This window comes from Rhinichthys klamathensis, unplaced genomic scaffold (genome assembly GCF_029890125.1).
Source record: "Rhinichthys klamathensis goyatoka isolate OS25496 unplaced genomic scaffold, OSU_Roscu_1.1 h1tg000269l_1, whole genome shotgun sequence".
Lineage (NCBI taxonomy): Eukaryota > Metazoa > Chordata > Actinopteri > Cypriniformes > Leuciscidae > Rhinichthys > Rhinichthys klamathensis.
In genome coordinates this window covers 63183-84396 of record NW_026606789.1, presented here as the reverse complement: position 1 = coordinate 84396, position 21214 = coordinate 63183, and the positions used below count along the sequence as shown (strand labels likewise).

At 36.3% G+C, this 21214-nt stretch overlaps 1 protein-coding gene across 1 annotated transcript in view; it reads right to left on the bottom strand.

Annotated features, from left to right (window-relative positions):
* The window catches only part of magi3a (membrane associated guanylate kinase, WW and PDZ domain containing 3a), a 58421-nt gene that overhangs the window by 27176 nt on the left and 10031 nt on the right, over nt 1-21214 (bottom strand). Inside the window, exons 3-6 of the mRNA XM_056268001.1 lie at nt 11853-12059; nt 6063-6231; nt 3406-3485; nt 2882-2939 (exon numbers count right to left, since the gene is read on the bottom strand). Of these exons, the coding sequence (XP_056123976.1) occupies nt 2882-2939; nt 3406-3485; nt 6063-6231; nt 11853-12059 (514 nt within the window). The remainder of the gene's footprint in view (nt 1-2881; nt 2940-3405; nt 3486-6062; nt 6232-11852; nt 12060-21214) is intronic.

The following is a 21214-nucleotide window of genomic DNA, read 5'->3' as shown; positions in this document are numbered from 1 at the left end:
CTGACTGCTGAAGTTCCCTGTTTGTGATAATTCAGGCACAGCGTAATGAGACCCTGTGCCAAGCCACATTCAAATCAAAAATAAAACAGCGTTTTGTTGACCTCCTTGCATAAATATCCTGGCACAGCAGGGATTGACCTCACACAAAATAAATGCCATTAAAATCAAATCATGTATTCTCTCCCGAAAGCCCTTGGCTGTTCTGCCAACAACCTCAATATCCCACAATGCTTCAAGAGCAGAAAATGAGCAAATCCAGCCAATGACATTGATCAGTCTGCCATCTCAGAAACATACTAATTTACACCCAAACTATATATATATTTTTTTCAATAATCAGGGGTTTAGAAAACAGATATTTTGAGCATTTTTTTAAAATTATATATTGTTGTTAAATATTTATGATAATATTGTATATGTATTTATTAGGATAGCAAGGTGAGTGCTGTTTTATCACAGCTAAGTATTCTTTTTTCATTATAGATAATTATAGAATATATATCTACTATAATATTGATATTTTTACAATTATATAATTTGATGAATAACTTAATGTAATTCAAATATTAATATAATATAATAATGACAACTGCATATTTGTATTAATTAAGAATCCAAAAATCTGATCTCTTTTGTGCATTTTTCATTTTATTATCCAATTAGCATTTTTCATTTCACAATTTTATGTTTTACAAAAACTCCAAGGCCCAAGTATACTACAATCTTACTTTATACTGAACATGATGCTTTACTTGGGATCAGGGTTGCCAGGTTCCAGAAAAATGTCCAGCCCAAAGCAGACTCAGAACCTGCCCACAAGAATGAACACTAGCCTAATTTACCCCACTATATACAGTAGTCAACATTTGAAGTGGACCAAAAAAGTTCACCAAAGTTGTCCTAAGACAAGAACAGGTATTGTTAAAAATTGATGTATAACTTCGATGAAAGGTTTTGATCCACTTCAAATGTTGACTACTCTATACATTTTTCATATTACAGAGAACTTAGAGAAGTAGTATGTGCAATGTTTTTCTCTATTTAACAACATTACCCTACAATAGTGAAGGACAACTTCCCTATTTGATCACGTCTTCCCTCAGGCATGTTTTCTTGTGTGGTTGAGCATTAAAACTTTAAAACTAGGTAGTCATACAACATTAGCCTGCGTATACCTAGCCTAGACTACACTACAGCCTATACGGGGCAAACTGCGTTCAGTATGGATTTAAAACGGAACGTTTATGTGGCGAGCAGGACGAGGCAGAGGGACGTCTGAAAACGGCGCGAGGCCGGTGGCGTGAGTGATAATGAGCGACACCTGTGAGACGCACCGGTCTCGCATCTCTCACGGAGGAGCGGAAGCATTAAGGAGGAGCGACGACAGTGAAGATGGAGAGAGGAACAGGCCTGATTTTATGTTGTGTTTTGTTTCTGTTTTATGTGGCCTGCAGTCGTCCGTGAGGGGCTGCTGGCTTATACTTTCATTTTTGTTTTTGTTTATTTATTTATTAAAGTGTTGAGTGTTCGCCGGTTCCCGCTTCCTTCTTCCCATAACAACGAACCCCGTTACAGTTACTTTGGCGTCTTAAACTTCAAATGTTTTTATCCAGGCTTATGGGTGGATAATCACTGCTTAATGGGACGATTCAGTATTATACAGAACGGTTGGCAACCCTAGTTAAGACTTGTTTAGGCTTTGTTTAGGCTCAAGCATCAATGTGTAATTAATCTGCAATTCCATACTCAATTAAACTAACTTAAAATTGTTGATTTTGGAAAACTTACATAATCTCTATTTGTGAAGTGACATCAAACAACATGTCACCAATACCATCTCTGTTTCGCACAGTCATTCTTTCAGAGGTCTTAGGGTGGCAGGTATTCATTCAAAGAATCAATACACATTAGTAAAAGGATCCAGTTTCATTTTTCTTTGTCAACAGACAAACTTTTTTTGCTACGTGGTACATTATAAAAGTAACCCAAAAAAACTCAACCCACGGCATTGTAATTTTTCACGCTTCCTAAATAGCCCAATTGTGCAGGAAAACCTTGACCCTTGTGTAACCAGGGTTGGGGAAAGTTACCTTTTTTAAAAGTAATGTGTTACAATATTGCGTTATTCTCTAAAAAAGTAACTTATTGTGTTACTTAGTTAACGTAACGTTACTTTCCATAAAAAGTAACTATATATTTGTGTTCTTTAACATTTCAATTATTGTAAGGTTTGCATTTCACTGTTTTTATTCAGGAATACTGAATCTGCTTTTGTGCAAGTGAGATGAGTAAATGCAAATACACATTTAGCCTGGAACTACAGTATCCATCACGTTCACACAGCGCACACAATGTCTCTGCACTTTCAATACTCACGATTTCTCTCAACATGGGGACAGGAGGGCTATCAGTCAATACATGTGTTACTTATTTGAAAAAGTAACTTTTGTTATAAATTTAAAGGTAATGCGTCACTTTATTTGTTATTTGAAAAAAGTAATCTGATTACCCCCAAAACTGCGTATAACAAATCATGCAACTCTTGCATTAAGTTGCATTACTTTCATTACTTGTGTAATTGGTTTGTGTTCCCTTTGATTGGGTATGAGGGTTACAATCCTTTTATGCCTTTATTGTTGTTTTTTACCAGCTTTTTTTTAAAAAGCTGGATTAAAAAAAAAATGATATCGGGGATATCATTTACCTTTATTGTTGTTTTTTACCAGCTTTTTTTTAAAAAGCTGGATTCAAAAAAAAATGATATCGGGGAAAAAGAAAAAGCCAAACGAGCAATGGAAAACTTCAGCAAACCAAGATGTTGTGGACAAAAATGTGCCATCCATCATTCTTATTGGACCATAAATGATATGAGCATACTCACTCCACGTAATAAATTCCATACTGCGGGTCCTCAATCTTCTCCCAGCCATATGGAAGCTCTGCGGAGAATCAGACAGGCATATCAGAGACAGCTTGAACAGATGCAAATCACCCATGTGCTTGACACCAGGGGGTCTGATTTTCTGGCTGTGATTTTCTGAGAAGCCTAATACCAGGTAGGTCAAGAAGTCTGGGTGCATTTGTATGCGTGTTTGGGCAGAGAAGAGATCAGAAGGCTGAGTGCAGAGGAAACGAGGGGGTGCAGGTATTAGTAAGCTCTATGGAAAATGACTTGTTATCTTTCCCTGTGATGTGAGAGTTGTGGGGAGCCACCATCCTGACATGGACGTACGTGTCCATTGCAAAATGCAGTGCTGGGATTGCTTGTGTGAGATGACACACTGATGGGCTCTCAGCATGTCTCCTGCGAGCCATTAGTCAGGCGGGCCAGAGAGAGAGGCTAATGTCTCACGGCTCAGCTAGGGTCTGTTTACTCGTGTGATTCATGAACGAACTCAGTCTTACCTCCATCTTCACATTTTTCGGGAGGCTTAGCTTTCTTTGCCAGTCGTGGGTCGAGCCAGGTCGTGGTCTTGGTATTATGACTACACAGAGAGGGAAAGAAGCATTAGCAGACAAACACTTGATAGTCCTCCTAAGCTTTCTCCTTAATTACACAATTGGAGTGCATCTGCAGCTTAGCCAAGCAGTCTAACACTCATAAAACAACAGCAATATGACTATACCTCACTGTAACAATGTACAAATGACACAAACAACAATAAACACTGCTCAATGATTGCTAACAACAGATGGCAAGATGTTTTTTTTCTTCATATTTTCAAAGCAGTGATTTCCACCCATGTGTGTACACTTGGCGGTACACAGAAATAATCTGATTTTCCTTTTTTAAACCGGTTCAAATTGAGATTGTGCCCAAAAATTAGCATTATCAAAAAAGTATTTAAATTTATATTTATAAATGTATAGAATCACATTCATAATATATGTGCTACCATACCTTTTTTCAACCAATTATAGATTTTTTTCAAATGACTAATAAATATATAAAAATAATAATAATACATTATTATAAAACATATATATTTTATTATTACTTAATAATTATTGTTTAATTTGATGCAGAGCTTAATATAATATAATATATAATATTATATAAATATGAGTTAAACATTTCTGGTTTGGAGTTGAAGGGACACTTGAACCTTACTAATGGGACAAAAAAAAAAACTATTTTATATTTTTTTTTAAATGCACATTAAAACATCAGCAAGACCTTTTCAAAAAGCACTTTAGTTGTCTCTGCTGCGGAGGAGTGAGGAGTCCACTCAAAAAGCAAATGGGTTTAAAATCTGAAATATTCATGTCAAGGTGCAGCTCATCCTCCGAGACTCGTGCAGACAGACACGTGTGTGGAAGCAGGGCCCGCTGGGAAGGCTCCATTTAGCCGATTGTTTGCATTGTTCAGCGAATGAAGTATTGATTCGCTGGCTCTCTCTTCCTCTGTGTGGATAGCAGAGATGCTTGGTCAAGGGCTTCGACCACAGACACAGGTAATGGACACTGAAAGGAAAAGGCTGTGAAAAATATCAGCTAGCTTCAGCATCAGCATGCGAGAGAAGAGCTGTTTCAATTCCCAGCGCTCTCTCATGCTTGATGTGTCTGCAGGAGTTCCGGAGTTCCTGTTTACTGCGCGAGCCCTTAGCTGGAGAGCTGCTGTCTACATCTGGGCTTGGTTACAGTAAATCAGAGGCGAAATTTGAAAAGATGGACCCACAAATCATTCTTTGCTTCCCTGTTTAAAAAGACACCAGAGTGGGTTCCTCACTGTACAGCACAACTTGTGCATTGTCTACAAACTTAATACAAAACACTCCCGTTCTATACGGCTAAAAGCATCATGTCAAATGATAGTAATCCCATATTCATGAATTAAGGGGTAAAAAATACCCAGATGACATTCTGCTACATCGAGATTCAGTAGTATCAGATGGACTTGGACACTTTCCTGTCCCTGAGGCCAAGAACAGTGTACGGCTGACAATGCTAACAGGGCTGATGTAGTATGTTCAGACTGTATTCTACACACTTGTATACTTAAGGAACTATAGAATTTTCTAGGTTGGTAAGATTTCTAAATGTTTTTGAAAAAAGTATCTTATGATCAACTGCATTTATTTGCACAAAAAAAAAAAAAAATCTGCAAAAACAGTAATAGTATAAAATATAAATTATAATGTGTTTTCTATTTTAACATTTTAAAAAGTAATTAATTCATGTGATGGCAAAGCTGAATTTTCAGCATCATTACTCCAGACTTTAATGTCACATGATCCTTCAGAAATCATTTTAATTGGTTGATTTGGTGAGCAAGTAATATTTCTTATTATTATCAGTGTTGAAAACAGTTGTTCTGCTTAATATTATTGTGGAAGCTAATATTTTGTTCAGGATTTTTAGTTGGATGGAAAGTTTAAAAGTACATTTATTTAAAAAATAAATATTTGTCTTACTGTCTTTACTGTCCCTTTTGATCAATTTTAAGCTTCCTTACCAAATAAAGGTATTCATTTCTTTAAAAAAAAAAAAACCTTACTGACCCCAAACTTTTAAACAGTAGTGCAAGTTCTTCATTAAACTGGATCTCCTATCATTTAAAAACAATTTTTTTTAAAGTTTTTATTACTTTCGAGTACCACAGAAAATAATTTTGAATCAATAATTTTAAATTGTTCCTAATCTTGACAACAAATAAATGAAAGGTCATAAGTGAATTTCTGTCAATACATTTTGTATTGGACTTAATTAAAGTTATATTTAGCTCAGAACATTTATTAAAAATATATATATTTTGGCAATAAATATTTTCTACCAGATACACAAAATTTTACACAATCAAGCAAATCACACAATTGCACTGAAATCATCTTCCATTCAGGGCACAAAAGAGCAGAATATTGCTTAATTATGCTTATTTATCATTTGCAGAAGTAAAATTAAATAATGAAAAATGTGCAATATTAAAAAAATCAAACAAAAAACAGGTAAACACATTTAACTAATTCCTGGAGCTACATTGTTGTCAAACAAACATAGCCCGAATCCCAAACCCTAAGGAATGTTGGTCTAGGAACGTGTCCTACTTGGCAAACAGGACTTACTCTATAAAGTAGACCATGCCTGTCTCCGTATAGGCCATCTCCCAGCTCTTGGGCAGAGGGTCCTGGCCCTCGTCACGTGGCAGCGTGTTCCAGTTGCGGAAGTCCATGCTGCTGCTGGACTGTGTGTAGCTGGGCACAGCCTTCCTCCACTCCGGTCCCTCCTTGTGTTCTGTGAGTGGAAAGAGCAAAAAGAAAGACAGTGAGAAAGAGGTGGGGAGAAAACACAGAAATGGGGAGTAATACATACTTTAACTCTCTCTAGCACTGCAGAACAAACTTTCCAACCTTCTCAAGAGACAGAGAGAGAGAGAGAGAGAGAGAGAGAGAGAGAGAGAGAGAGAGAGAGAGAGAGAGAGAGAGAGAGAGAGAGAGAGAGAGACAGAGAGACAGAGAGAAAGAGAGCAGACAACAAGAGCCACTAGATTTGCATGCCAGGACTGATGTTCAGGGGCAGGGCCAGAGCTGGTTAACACTTCCGTGAAGCCGATATCTGTCGCATACACAAATGTGCGTCTGTTTGTCTTTGTGGGAGTGAGACAGACAGTCTGCTTGCACATGAGAACACAGGCAGAGACAGTATAAGAGAGAGAAAACATAACATTTAAAAGTCCCATCCTTCAGTTAAAAGAGCCAGCAGTCTTTTTGTTTATTCTAGAGTGTACATGTTCCTGAAGCTCGACTCTTATGGTGAAACATGATGCTAATGAAGCTAGGCCAGGGTCGTGGGTTTGATTCTCAGGAAACAACCCACATTTTTGAATGGTGGTGTACATATATTTTATATAAATTATTAAACCTTAATCTTGACACAGTTTTTGATATTTTGCTCTCTCTGCAATCAAATAGATAGCAGCTATTACTTGTATACTTATTAAACACAGAAACCAGTTACATGGGGTGTTACCAGTATGGCCTGATTGTTAATGGGACATTGACAGAGGAAAACACGCCTGTGTGTGTATTGTTCTGGATATGGATATACTAGTTGTACACGTTTTGAAGAGGTGAGGGAAAAAGTGTATTGTTATAAAAAGACTTGATATGATTTTGCTGACATAGTCATGATTAAAGCCTGTTCATCAAAATGATTCTAGCCTGGCACTGGGACGCCAGCATGTGCGGCAGACGAATCAGCACTAGTTGTTCCTGTGCCGTAACCATGGCGGCACCATTCATGACACAGGCAGAAACATAAGCACTGGCATTCAATAGCAAATATCATAAGAAGCCTTTTATGCTTGCGGTCGAGTGTACGAGTGGAGAAAGAAGCTGAACTCCATGAAAAATAGAGGGTAGACTTGAGTGTGGTAAATATAAAAACGTTTTTAAAAAGAAATGATAATTTTGTGTTCACAGAAAACAGCGTAACGGTAACAGATGAACACAATGTGTTGCAGAATGATTGAATGTTGAAAGAAAGAAGAGATGTTGCCTTGGTTTGCTATGGTAAAACCTAATGGTGAATGTTTGCTTCTACATGGAGGCTATGGAAAAACATTCATTCATGTTTCCCACAATCATTGCATTGCATTTAAGTAGACAAAGGCTGTATCTATCAGAACTGGCCATGAGCATGTATACACAAACATAATAACTAGGGGTGTTGTAACAATATATCGTGTCACAATATATCGCAATACAAAAAAGCAACAATCTGTATTGTGTATAGTTCACCCAAAATGAAAATTACTATGTGAGAGTTTACAGATTTTGTTTCAGTACTACATTAAACTAATATATATGATGTTGAATATAATGTATAATAATGCAATGGAGGAATATCTGTGGGTCCTGATAATGCCAAATGTCTTATGTTACCAGTAAAGTGACTACATTATTTTAAATATATCTAGTCGTCTAAATAATTCTGTATTTTCAGCTTCAGGATCATGAATATTTTTATGCTGGTGTCACCATTGTCCTGTGCATTGGGTTACTAGCACCAAGTCCAAGCCTATTCATTTACACCCCCAATGTAACACCAAATTTGGAATTTTAATCAACAGTACATTTTACCATACGTCTTGGAGTATCACAATAATATTGTATGTGTTTAGTATTGTGATATGTATTGAATGTGACATGAGGGTATTGTTACACCCCTAATAATAACAACCCATAAGGCTTGCTGCAAAGACATAGCTAGCCATTTTTAATTTTTTAGTAAAGCAAATTTAATCGATAAAAACCACAAACACGCTTCTAGGTTGCAAAATCGCCTCAGTTTGCACTTGGCAAAGTCCAGTTAGATACTATTGCGATTTGCATCTTGTCCTTGCAGTGGTGCCAGAGGGTTTACAAAGCTCTATCCAATCATAATGGAGGACAGCTGTGAGGCATCTTGTCCAACTGGATTTGCTAAGAAAAACACAGCCAACAAAGCCTCCCTCAGTGTATCCAGAAACCTCTCCAGGTCCTAGTGGTGAAACAATTCAGATTTCCTCCAGTGACCCTCTGAAAAATAGCGTATGTTTATTGAGGTTTTCATGAGGTCTCAGTTACATAGACTTTCATTGAAATGAATTTAAAACTTAAAGCCTAAATAAACTCTTTTCATGTTATTAATCCTCCTAAGTAAAAGTCTGTCAGTAGAAAACCTGTTTAAAACTCATTCTATTCTGAAGGTTGAAAAGCAAAAGGAAGCCAATATTGTGGGATAGGATATCAGTTCCCATGATGATCAATCATACCAACACAAACAGAACAGTAGTAGCAACAGCAGTGGGTTAATGCGCTGATGAATATAAAATGTTTTGGGTACTCTCTTCCCCATGCTCACCATCGCTGCATGCGAATCATCTGAAGGTGTTCACTGTTCTGTATCCCATTGATTTATGGGAAAGAATACTTGCTGTGCAGGGAGGATCAGTAAATCCTACCTACTTTCAGAATGATGTAGCAGAACTCCAACCGAGCTCCCCAGAAGTCTTCCCACAAACCAAAACTTGGCAGAAGAAATACTATTCTAGGAAGTATATGCTTTAAAATCAAGAGCTGGAGATCTCTGAAAAAGGACATGTATTTTTAATATTGATCTTATTTACTATAACTATTTCTCAGGCAATATTTCGGATTTCTGGTACACTGGAGCGATAGGAGGGGTGGGATATGCATTGCCCACTCTTCGCTCCAATGAAATCACAAAATGAAATTCAAAATCAGCTTTATATATATATATATATATATATATATATATATATATATATATTGAAATATATAATGATATATATATATATATACACACACACACACACACTATAATTCAAAAGTTCTGCAAATGTTCTACAACGTAGCCACGATTTACTAAATCGAGAAAATTTAATTTAGTAAAATGAGGGAACGAATTCTTAATTTGTGGCCACAATATATATGTTAAAGTCTTATAGTCCACATTTCATGTGCAGGGATCCGTTAGAAACACTAGTAGAGCTAAATAAAAATAAAAATAAATCTATTTATACAGCTACAGTGGTGGCCTAGGTGGCTGGTGGCAGGAGTGCACATTGGTGTGGCAGTGGGTTGGCTCAAACTGAATCATTAATGCAAAAATATATAAGCCTGAGGTATCTTTTTAATGAGAAGGTAGAAGACAAAGTGCCGGGGCTGGTACACAAGTCAGAAATAGGTATCGCGGCACAGCAGTTACTCTGTGGAAAGAGTGCAGAGACACTTTTATGCCTCACAGCAAACAGCAGTCCTTTTAACATGCTCATTACTTAAAGTGATACCAACCATAAGCGCATTCATTGTGAACTCAATACGGTCTATTTATGCCACTGGATAATCACTGAAAAAAACTCAGTGTATTTAGTGTATTAGCTTTTACTTTAAAAGCTCAACTACTGTTCAGGTCTCTAAAACAGCTCGATTCCTGCAGAGCATCAGCGGTTAGAAAGGTCGGCTTTAAGGTCACATAACTCTGGACTTTTAGTAGTACCTAGGATATCTAAGTCCACTGAAGAAGGTTTTCACATTTGGCTCTTAAACTCTGGAATAGCCTTCCTGATAATGTTCAGGGCTCAGACACAACTCTGAATCAACATACACAACAGCCAAATGTTCTATATATTGTAATCATTATGATCACAACTCATAATAACTGCTTTAATGAGACAATTGTTTCTGCCTAAATTTATACATAATGTTAGCTAACTGTGTTATTTGTATTATCTTAGAATTGTACATTTCTGACATATGGCCATTACTTCGACACAGTCACTCATATCTGATAACAAATTACTCTAAATTGTAATGTAGAAACGTGTAAAGCTGCTTTAAAACTATATGTATTGTGAAAAACGCTAGAAACTGACCCAGCTCAAAGAAAGCAACAGGGCTCAAGCAACAAGGTAACAGGTTTGATTCCGAGGTAACATATACATAAACATAAAAATAAATGTAAGAACATATTGAATGCATATTGCTATGATATTGGCTGTTTATTAGTACTTATAAAGCACATATTAATGCCTTATTCTGCATGACCAAATTATATATCCCTTAATCCTATACCATCCCTAAACTTAACAACTACCTCACTAACTATTAATAGACAGTTATCATGAGTTTAGTGAGGCAAAAGTCGTAGTTAATAGTTAGTTAATAGTGAGAATTGGACCCTAATCCAAAGTGACCGAAGCTTTTTAAAGGGTACCGTCCTAGTGACCGCTTTTGTGTAGTCCCACTCACACAATCCCTCAGTACCAGAGCTCTACTCTCTTTATACAACTGACTGCACATCCAAGACCCCCTCTGTAAAGCTCTTCATATTGCTCTCAGGGAACACAATCAAATCTGCCCATAACAACTTAAGCTCTATTGACAGCATCTGTGTCCTCTTGTCAATTACCACAGAAAGTGAAGTCGCTCAGCTTGCAAAAATGAAGTAAAAACACATTTACAGTAATACACTTACAATGAAAGCCAAGCAGACAAGCTGCCAACACAGTGCATTCACATGGTTTTGAAAATGTAATGCTTAAACATTACACTTGCAGTGTTGGGGAAGGTACTTCGAAACTAAAAGTAGTTAGCTACACTTATAAATATATATAAAATCTTATTATATAAATATATAAACTTTTATTAATATATACATTTTATTTATCTAATTAATACATAAAATACACATTAAAAACTATCATTTAATTAAATCACTTTAAATGAATTAATTAGACAACACTTATATACAGAATACTCTGTAATTTATAATAAAAAATATATTTAACTTAATATTTTTCTACACAAATGAGACCTAAAATGCAGTGCAGGCTCTAGAGTCTGTGAATAATTACTTTAACTTTCCAAGTGAGGCAATTACAAATACAGTGAATCAGTCTTTCCAACACCTCATTTGAGAGAGAAAACGTTTAGTTGCATCAGATTAGCGTCTTCGCTCACTGAGTATGCAATACAAAGAAACGTTTAAAGCACTGTTTTGTTGTGCTATACGGCTAACCATCAGCTTGGTAATGGAAATGCTAAGTTGTTAAGCTAGTATGACACAGTTGAACAAATGTAGCATATTTAGCCTGGCTTTTTTAATTAGAAAAACACTCTCCAACACTATACATGGTGTGATAAAATCACTTACTGACAGTGTCTTTGCAAATTTATCTCCAATCTTTCAACTCTGCTGAGTTGCATTTGTACCCATTTGTACAGTATTGATTTTCTAATTCTCTTCCATTTAGAGAATATGCAGTACATTACAATTCTGCACCGCCATACAAATTCAGAATCTATATGAACTCACTCAATCTTGTTGAACACACACATTCCCAGTCTCACCAGTGAGCCCATTGACAATGGGTGGCCTCTCATCCTCCTCCTCTTCCTCAGGAGCTGCGCTGTCCTTTCTATCCATTTTGCTGACCGACGTGGTGCGTTTGCGCTGAACCTCCGCGTCAAACTCCTCGTCGAACAGAACCTGGTCTACCAGGTCAGGCTGCACTGGGCTGGGCTCTGCAGGGGGTTTTGGGGTGCCATAATAATTACCTGCAAAGGAACAAAGAGAAGAAAAAAAATCAACATTTTTCACATTCTGCACTGATTTTGCAACTACCGACACAGCAACTAAAGCTGTCGTTTTTATTTTTACGTGTTGAGTTTAAAAATTAAATATTACTCTGCATATTACATTTTAATGCATTTTAACAACAAATTTAAATGCAAAACAAGCCTTTATTTTTAGACACTTTTATTGATAATAATGGATGAGAGACGACAAATTATGGGAAGAAAACAGGTGAATGGAAATAACCAATGTCCGATTATAACTCACATCGCCTGCTCCGTCAACCTGCCTCAACATGTCAGAGCACGTGCACTACCTGCAGTGGTTCTTAACCTTTTTAACTCCAAGGACACGAGACAATATTTGAGCTGATAGTACCTACAGTATGTTGTAATAAAAACAAATAAACTCTAATATATGATGTCAGTTTAATGTTGTACATCTTCATTTTTAGTGGGTATGTTAATATAACTAAATGTTAGTAATTTTAAGACCTTTTGGGAAGTTTGCTGAGGCCCCCTAGTGGGCTCCGGCTCCCTGCTTGAGAGCTACTGTGCTTGGCTATGCCTTGAAGCAGTTCTGCCATCATTTTCCAAAACATATTTAGTTTGTAGGAGTAAAAATCAAGCTGATCAAACCCCATTCGGATTGAAGGGTGCTTCTGAAGCGTTGCGTCTTCAAGGCATGGCTGGTCTCTGAACTGTAACAACATCGAACCCACTATATATATCCTGCTTCCTGTCACTCTTCGGTAAAGCTGTAAGTCTTGTTTGTTGTTTGTCAACACTGCAGCTCGGCTCCCTGAAGCGCTCCTCTGGACCCCGGACCAGAACTCTGCCACTTTATTGTTATTTATTGGCAACAGTCCACCACTAAAGATTAAGACTGTGTGGCTTCTTCTACTTTACAGAGAGGCAGGAGGTCTATCTTATAAGCTTTACTGTCCTGTGTCATCTGGATAAACTTCCTGGGGTGAGAATGGTATCAGTACAACGCATGAGAAATGTAGCACTTCATGCTGACCTACTTTCCCAACTATTCACAAAAGCATTGACTACTTGACAAAACTAGAAGGGAGGACATGACGATAAAAAACAATATTGATTCATTTTTCACCCTTGAGATTTGAGAAGTAAGCCATCACAATCTACTCCATCTTACAAGTGCTGTCACATTATAGACGTTTAGGACATTGAATTGATGAGGAGAGGTATTGCTTTAACCTAGCACAGACCCCTTTTATTGCTTGAACGATGGCAAATGAGAACTGTGATAGGCGCGCTTTCCTTTGAAATATTAAAATGACACCCCATTCATAAAATCCCTGACTGACTGCAACCTTAAGAGCAGTTAATTTACACTCTCATTTGACAAGTTGCATGATTAGCCTTTACTTGATGTGGAACACAAAAAAATAAATATGGGTTTAAAAATCTCACAACACTGAGTTAATTTTTATATATTCCTTATTTTAATTTATTACATCTTTATTGTGCTAATAATTCACGATTTTATCACGATTCTTTTTTTCATATTGTTTTATTAGAAGTGACTGAGCAGTAGAGCAAAACTAATTTGCCTAATTTAAAAATTTAGCCTTACAAGGTAACAAAATATAAAAGAAAAAAGAATGACAGGCCATTTAGACAAAAAAAGGTGAGGATGAAAATCTTTATTTCATTATTTTATCCTTGTTTTAAAAAATAAGAACAAAGAAGCAGATTAGAAATAATAGGACAAATACAATATAATATACAAATGAAATAAACGGTTCTTAAAAATTTCCAGCTATAGTATTTAACTAGTATTCAAGTAAGAAATTGAATGAAACAAAATGTGACCCTGGATCACAAAACCAGTCACAAGTAGCATGGGTATATTTGTGGCAATAGCCAACAATAATGCAAATAACATGTTTAACTGGCGAGGCTTTAAAATGCACGCAAATAATAAACTTTCATGATTGCGAAGAACTACAATGTCACGTGAGCATAACCCTACCACTGTGTCGCTAAACATGTGATGTGAATATACAGTAGGCTACGCCGCAACGCGTACTGTATGTTGGGACGCGCCGCGCCAGAACTGCAACTGACAGAATGTGCACTGCAGCACAATACTATGATATTTCTTTAAAAGCAGATCGTGGAGAGGAGACATTTTAATCGTCCTCGATCTAAAATCGTGATATCGCACACCTCTAGTCTCGCTATAGAAGGTGGACTTCAAATTGTTTGGAAATGGCCTTATCACCCTTCCAAGATTGATGGGCAGCAGCAATTGCTTCTCTAAGATCAATGCTGATGTCTTTCCTCGGCATGGAAAGCACCTGAATGCTCTAGACCAGCAAACTGACAAAACATCTGGTTTTATAGAGTTGGTCACACTTGCTGATGATCAATTAATCAAAGACATTTGATTAGCAGCGCCTGACTTCTACTTACCCTCTTAATTCCTATGGAAGCAGTAAGAGTGTACTTAGTTTGTCACACATGGCTTCTCCATTTTGGCCTAGTTTTTGTTAAATAAAGCATGACATGTGTAATATGTCATGTGTTGTTGTTCATCTGAGGTTGTATTTAACTAATTTTGTTTGATTTTTTTATGTCCTGATACATAAAACCATAGAATTCAACAGGGTGTACTTTCTTTTTCACATGACTGTGTGTGTGTGTGTGTGTGTGTGTGTGTGTGTGTGTGTGTGTGTGTGTGTGTGTGTGTGTGTGTGTGTGTGTGTGTGTGTGTGTGTGTGTGTGTATATACACTACCGTTCAAAAGTTTGGGGTCGGTACGATTTTAAATACTTTTAAAAGAATTCTCTTCTGCTAACCATGGCTGCGCTTATTTGATTAAAAATACAACAAAAATCAGTTATAGTATTAAATATTATTCCAGTGTAAATCAGCTGTTTTCTGTGTGAATATATAGTAAAGTGTAATTTATTCCTGTGATCAAAGCTGAATTTTCAGCATCACCAGTGTCAGTGTCTTCAGTGTCAAATGATCCTTCACAAATCAGTATAATATGAGGATTTGATGCTCAAGAAACATTTATTATTATTATCAATGTTGAAACAGTTGTTGGTCTGTCAGTTGTACAGTTTTTTTTTTTTTTTTTTTTTGGATTCTTTGATGAATAGGAAGTTCAAAAGAACAGCATTTGTTTGAAATAGAATCTTTTGTAACATTATAAATGTCTTTACTGTCCTTGATAAATAAAAGTATTGATTTCTTTCCTCCAAAAAATAAAAATAAAATTCTCACTGACCCCAAACTTTTGAACGGTAGTGTATATATATATAGATACATATTACATACATACATACATATATACACACACACATATATAAGAATATTCAAATATATTCAAAATCCTAAAGCTCCCTGTTTATTTCAGGTTTAAATTAGATTTTGAATCCCAGTTTCTCGATATGGCCTCAGACTTTTGGAGCCCACTGTATCTAATGGAAATACATTATCACTGCAACATAATAATTTTCCTCCATGCAATCTGTACTTGGTGTGGACTTCACATGGCTGCACAGCAGATGGACAGTGCTTTAACAGAAGTGTGCACTGTCAACAGCCGTTATCATCTCCATCAACAGGCGGTAGGCCATCCATGAAATAAACCTGCTTACTCAAAGCAGTTCTGCTGAGTGTCCTCTCCAGATTTCATAAACGCATAGAAGCCTGCGTGACTGGAATAACTGAAGTATCCAAAACGGCAAAGTTCAAAGTAAGGGCTTTAAAGAACACAGCTGCAGAGGGATAAAAGTATCTATTATCCAACATATAATGCACTGTAGACACCCTCTACAGTGGTATCCCATCACTCCATGATGAGTATCAACACAGTCAGTACTGGAGGCAGAGACTCCCTCTGCAGTTTTATAATTTCGGAGTGTTATCGCTCTCTCGCTGAAATACCTGATGATTTTGGAGTTATATGTAAAATGCAATTCATCATAATGCAAAAAAACAGAAAGCACAAGTTTGTTAACCATACAGGTTGTTATGTGAGATGTGTTATGTCCGATGTGAGATCCACCAATCAGAGAGGTTCTCAAATGTTTTTTTTGATTGGATAAAGTGAATGGAGAATATCATGTTTTTTGTTGGCGCCTATATTAAGACATCCAAAATGTAAGAAATATGGGTAACAATAATTCTCATTTGTTAACATTAGTTAATGCATTAACTAACATGAACTAACAATGAACAATACATTTTTTAAAGCATTTATTAGTCTTATTTGTTAACGTTAGATAGTTACTGATTTGTTGTTCATATAACAATGTGTTGTTAAAGATATAAATTACACAGTACTTTATAATATACATGGATAAAATGTTACCACATATTTTGTTTGTCTGGTTTAATATATTTAAAGCTAATTATTGGATTGCATTCAATTTAATTGATTTAAAAAATCAGGTGTAAACACCTTTTGTAAGAACTGTTTTACATTTATTTATTACTTGAAAAAATTCAAGTAATAAATTCATTTGGCAATGAAATTGCATTTCTTTTTTCAGTCATTACCTTGATTTGACATTCTCATCCTGCAACAATGGTGTAAAGTATTTGAGTAAATGTAATTAGTTACTGTACTTGAGTACCTTTTTGGCTACTTTGTAGTTTTACTGAGTATCAAATATATTAGCAACTTTTTACTCTCGACTTGACTACACATTTTAATAACTATATGTACTATACTCTAATACATTTGTGATGAGTAACGCAATTACTCGTCACATTTTGCATCATGGCACCTAACTTTTTCTGCAGCGGTTTATTTCTGCTACAAAAGAAGCGATATCGCCATACAGGGCATTGCAGGGATTATATATTGTGCGTTTTGCCACTACTCACCCAAACTTGTCAGCAAGGCTACTTCACACGAATGTGAGTGCATTAGCAGGTAGTTGCTAAATTGCAGATGTTTTACAGTATATATGAGATGAGGACATGACTGCAGCCAAAACCAGCACGTCCAAAGCAAGTAGGCTTTGAGTATTTCATTTTACTGAACATTACTTTATTTATCCTTTATATTGAAGAGACCATTTGAAGGATATTGGTTTAATTATTCCATATTTGAGCACTTGAGCTTAACTGAAACTTGAGTGTTTGTAGACGTTTAAGAGGCTGTATCGACCTTGATTTATTGCAATTTTGAGGTGTTCAGTTTTATTTCGATTTTAGAAAATAAACACGTGATTGCTCTCCTCACAAATCAACTGTTTCTTGTTTTGTCACTGGCATGTCTCTTAGGTGTTGAGGACTAGTGCATATTTGAAACAATACGAGTAAAATACTTAAGTACTGTTCAAATCAGATACCCTAAAACAACTCAAGTCGTATTAGAATTGGTGACTTGTAACTTGTCATGTATCTGTACTTTTACTCCAGTATGGTTTTCAGGTACGTTTTACACCTCTGCCCTGCGATTACCCTTAATTCATGACTGTAAGACATGTTTATCATAAAATGTCTTGATTATACATCAGCATGCGGCACAGTAGAAAAGTGTGATCAAATCATGGCCATAATCATGGCATGTCACAGCCTCTGGGGTCACCTGTCAAACAGCGGGCACAGCATGATGGATCGCTCATAAACTGCGCCATCCTTGATTAACGGGCAAACACAGCGAGGAGGAGGGAAGGGTCGTCCACTGGGGTCTGTGATGATTTTTGTTAGCATTAATCTGTGGGAGATGGCTGGGCGCTGTCAGAGGAATGGCGATGATTTGAAACCATCTTCCTTTCACCACTGTGCACTAAATGGCATAGAGGAGGAAAGATAGACAGGCTGATAGCAGTAGTTATTTAACATTTGAGTGTTTTATGTCAAATAAATATCATGCCTGCTCCAGCGACCCCGATGAACTGATGGAGGACGACAATTCACCCATGACGATCAACGAGCACAACAAACACAGACCTGCCATGGAAATTTTCCCTGAATGATGTTTACTCTCTCACACACAATCACCCACACAAGCACATACAGCCTCACACCCTTAAAAGGAAATTAAATGTGAGTTGACTCATCTATAACCTTTACCCACACGGGCTAAGATGCAGTGCAATTTACACATCATTGCACTAAAAATACAAATCAAAACATGCAGTTTAGTCACAGAATTATGTTGCATATGAGCATCTATTAAGCTGTGTGCATCTTATCAGCATCTTTCCTTTGACTATAACTGTTCTTAGTGTGAACTAAGCCAGGTTTTTTTTACATTTTTCGATGTCAAGGACCCCCACATTTGGGGCACACAAAGCTTGATGCCTTAGTGTGCAGTCAACATTTAATTTTACAATGTAATAAGCCAGAGGAAAAGTTTGTCTCATTTGGGAAAATCACTTCAAATCCCTGAGTTTCTTTGTGTGGGGCACTGAGAGGACTGCGGATGTATGGACAGATGGAAAACAATATTGCCCAAAGCCTTTTGGATTCTATTGTGGGATATTGGGGATATTGCTGTGGGCAGTGGGATGCTGTTGTTCAATCCTCTTGATTCTGCATCTACACAAACAGAAGAGAGTTCTTGCACTCGTTCAGAGATGAGAGGGATTCTCAAATATAGTTTTTAGGACACCATCAATGATAAAGCTCATCCTGAGGAGAGTCATCCTGGTTCTTAAACAAGGGTCCAGGGCCTATTAGGCGATCTCAGGAAACTTTCAAGGGTGCCTCAAGATGACTTGAAATGATTTAAAATAACTCAAAACAAACATTGAGAAATATTTAGATTTTTTCTTATTTTATTTTAATTCACCCCCTGAACAATTGTCTTTTTTTCTTTGTTTACCAAGGCTGTACTTATTTGATAAAAATACACAAAAACAGTAATATTGTGAAATATTTTTACAATGTTAAATAACTGTTTTCTATTTTAATTTATTTTAATTTAACACTGCATTTACTCTAGTCTTCAGTGTCACATGATCCTTCAGAAATCATTCTAAGATGAGGATTTTCTGCTCAAGAAACATTTCTTATTGTTATCAATGTTAAAAAGATTGCGGCTTAATGTTTTTGTTGAAACTGTGGTGCACTTTTTTTCAGGATGAATAGAAAGCTCAAATAATAAGACATACTTACAAGTTATGCTCCACAAACAACAGATTGTCCCGATAAAGTGGGAACTGCTCCATTTCTGGCGAAGCTTTTGTGCGTAGCCTGCATTGTACTCTCTGAGGTTCTGAAAGCTGTTCTCCGTAAAATGTGTAGCACACAGATAAACGTTGGGATTATAATGTTCAGGAACAGTGTTTCAAATAAATTTGAACCCCTCAGAGTTTGTCAGCCTTAGGAAGGTCAAACAAATGAGTTTTGGAAACAGAATGGAAAAAACAGTGTCTCTTTGACATATTCTTCTCTAATGCAGCTCAGCCAGGCCTAGACCCCTTTTTGCCTATTCTGTGGGTGGAGATCATTTAAATGAGTAACATTGTGACTTCATAAGATTCGGAAAAAAACACCAAACAAGTCGTTCGTTGTAGTTCTTGGAAAGTGGATTCTGTTAAATAAAATATCTCCCTTTGGAGTGGAATTTGAGCTTTGTAACCTTGATCTTTTTTATGTTCAGACAGCAACATTACACACTAAAGGTGAAAAAGCATAATAAAACCCTTTTACAAAATATTTGATTGGGCCGGAATTGTGAGGAATCTTTTTATTTTATTTTATTTTTTATCCTCATCCAGTAAATCATGAAGAACTGGAAAAGACATGGGGCCTTTGACTATTGTTGTGTGGACAATGAGGGGCCTTGGAGTAAAAAAGGTGGAGAATCACTGATCTAGAAGATCCTTCCTGGCACATGGCAGAGAGAAATGGAGAGAGGGTGTGATTGCCGTATCTGTCGTCATTGCTCACTTCTCATGGAATTGTGGGTGGACGTGGACTGGTTTACAAACATTGTCTACCTGCGTCACTCTGAGGTGGCTGTCCTTCAATATTCGACATTGAAACAATCATTAGAAAAGCAAGGGAATTTGCAGGAGATTTCCCTCAAGAGATTCAAATGCAAGATCTCATTATTTTTAAATCGCTGTTGTAACATTTGAACAGGACACACAGAGTCTATGCCATAAAACTTGGGCATAACCAGTTACCATTGATTACATCATGCTCCAGGCATGTTGAAAAATGGTCAATTATTTCCTTAGCCTTAAAAAAGCTAAACTCAACTCTGGAGAACACATAAAATCGCTCTCTATTGCATACAGACAACATTATCTCTAGCTTAGAGTTTGCTCTTGAGCATACAGTAGCTGAATTTATACAAGTGCACAAAACTTGCGAATGGTGATGAATACCATTGGAAAATTACTAAAGGGCATCTAAGAAGCCTTAACATTGTCTTCCTGTTTCACACACTCAGTATAACCAAGACAGATTGTCTTCCCCTGCTTGTAAAGAGATGGAACTGAACATAATCTTGTCTGTCTTCATCTAAACCAACAGTTAACAATAACTGAAAACATGGGCCATAAAATGTGTTTTCACTGAAGAAGATCACAAACAAGACCATATTATGTTTTTTTTAACCATATTACCATAATAAATATTATTATATTTATGGGAACCAGAGTCAAGTTACTCAGGCTAAGAGGTGTTTCTTTTTTGGGGTGTTTCTTTCTGAGACCCCAAAGTGAAATAGCTTAGATTAAATAATATACTATACTATACTATACTATATATAGTATAGAGTATAGTATATTATTTAATCTAAGTAATATATTACTATCTAACTATACTATACTATACTATACTATACTATACTATACTATACTATACTATACTATACTATACTATACTATACTATAATCCTGTAAAGTCAAAGCTGAATTTTCAGCATCATTACTCATAAATCCTTCCAATTTGCTGATTTGGAGCTTAAGAAATATTTCTTATTTATCAATGTTGAAAACAGTTGTGCTGCTTAATACTTTTGTGAAAACATGCTATTTTTTTTTTCAGGATGAACAGACAGCTCAAAAGAAAAGCATTTATTAAAAACAAATATATTTTAAAACATTATAAATGTCTTTACTGTCACTTTTGATCAATTTAATGCATCCTTGCTAAATGAAAGTATTAATTTTAGTAGTGTA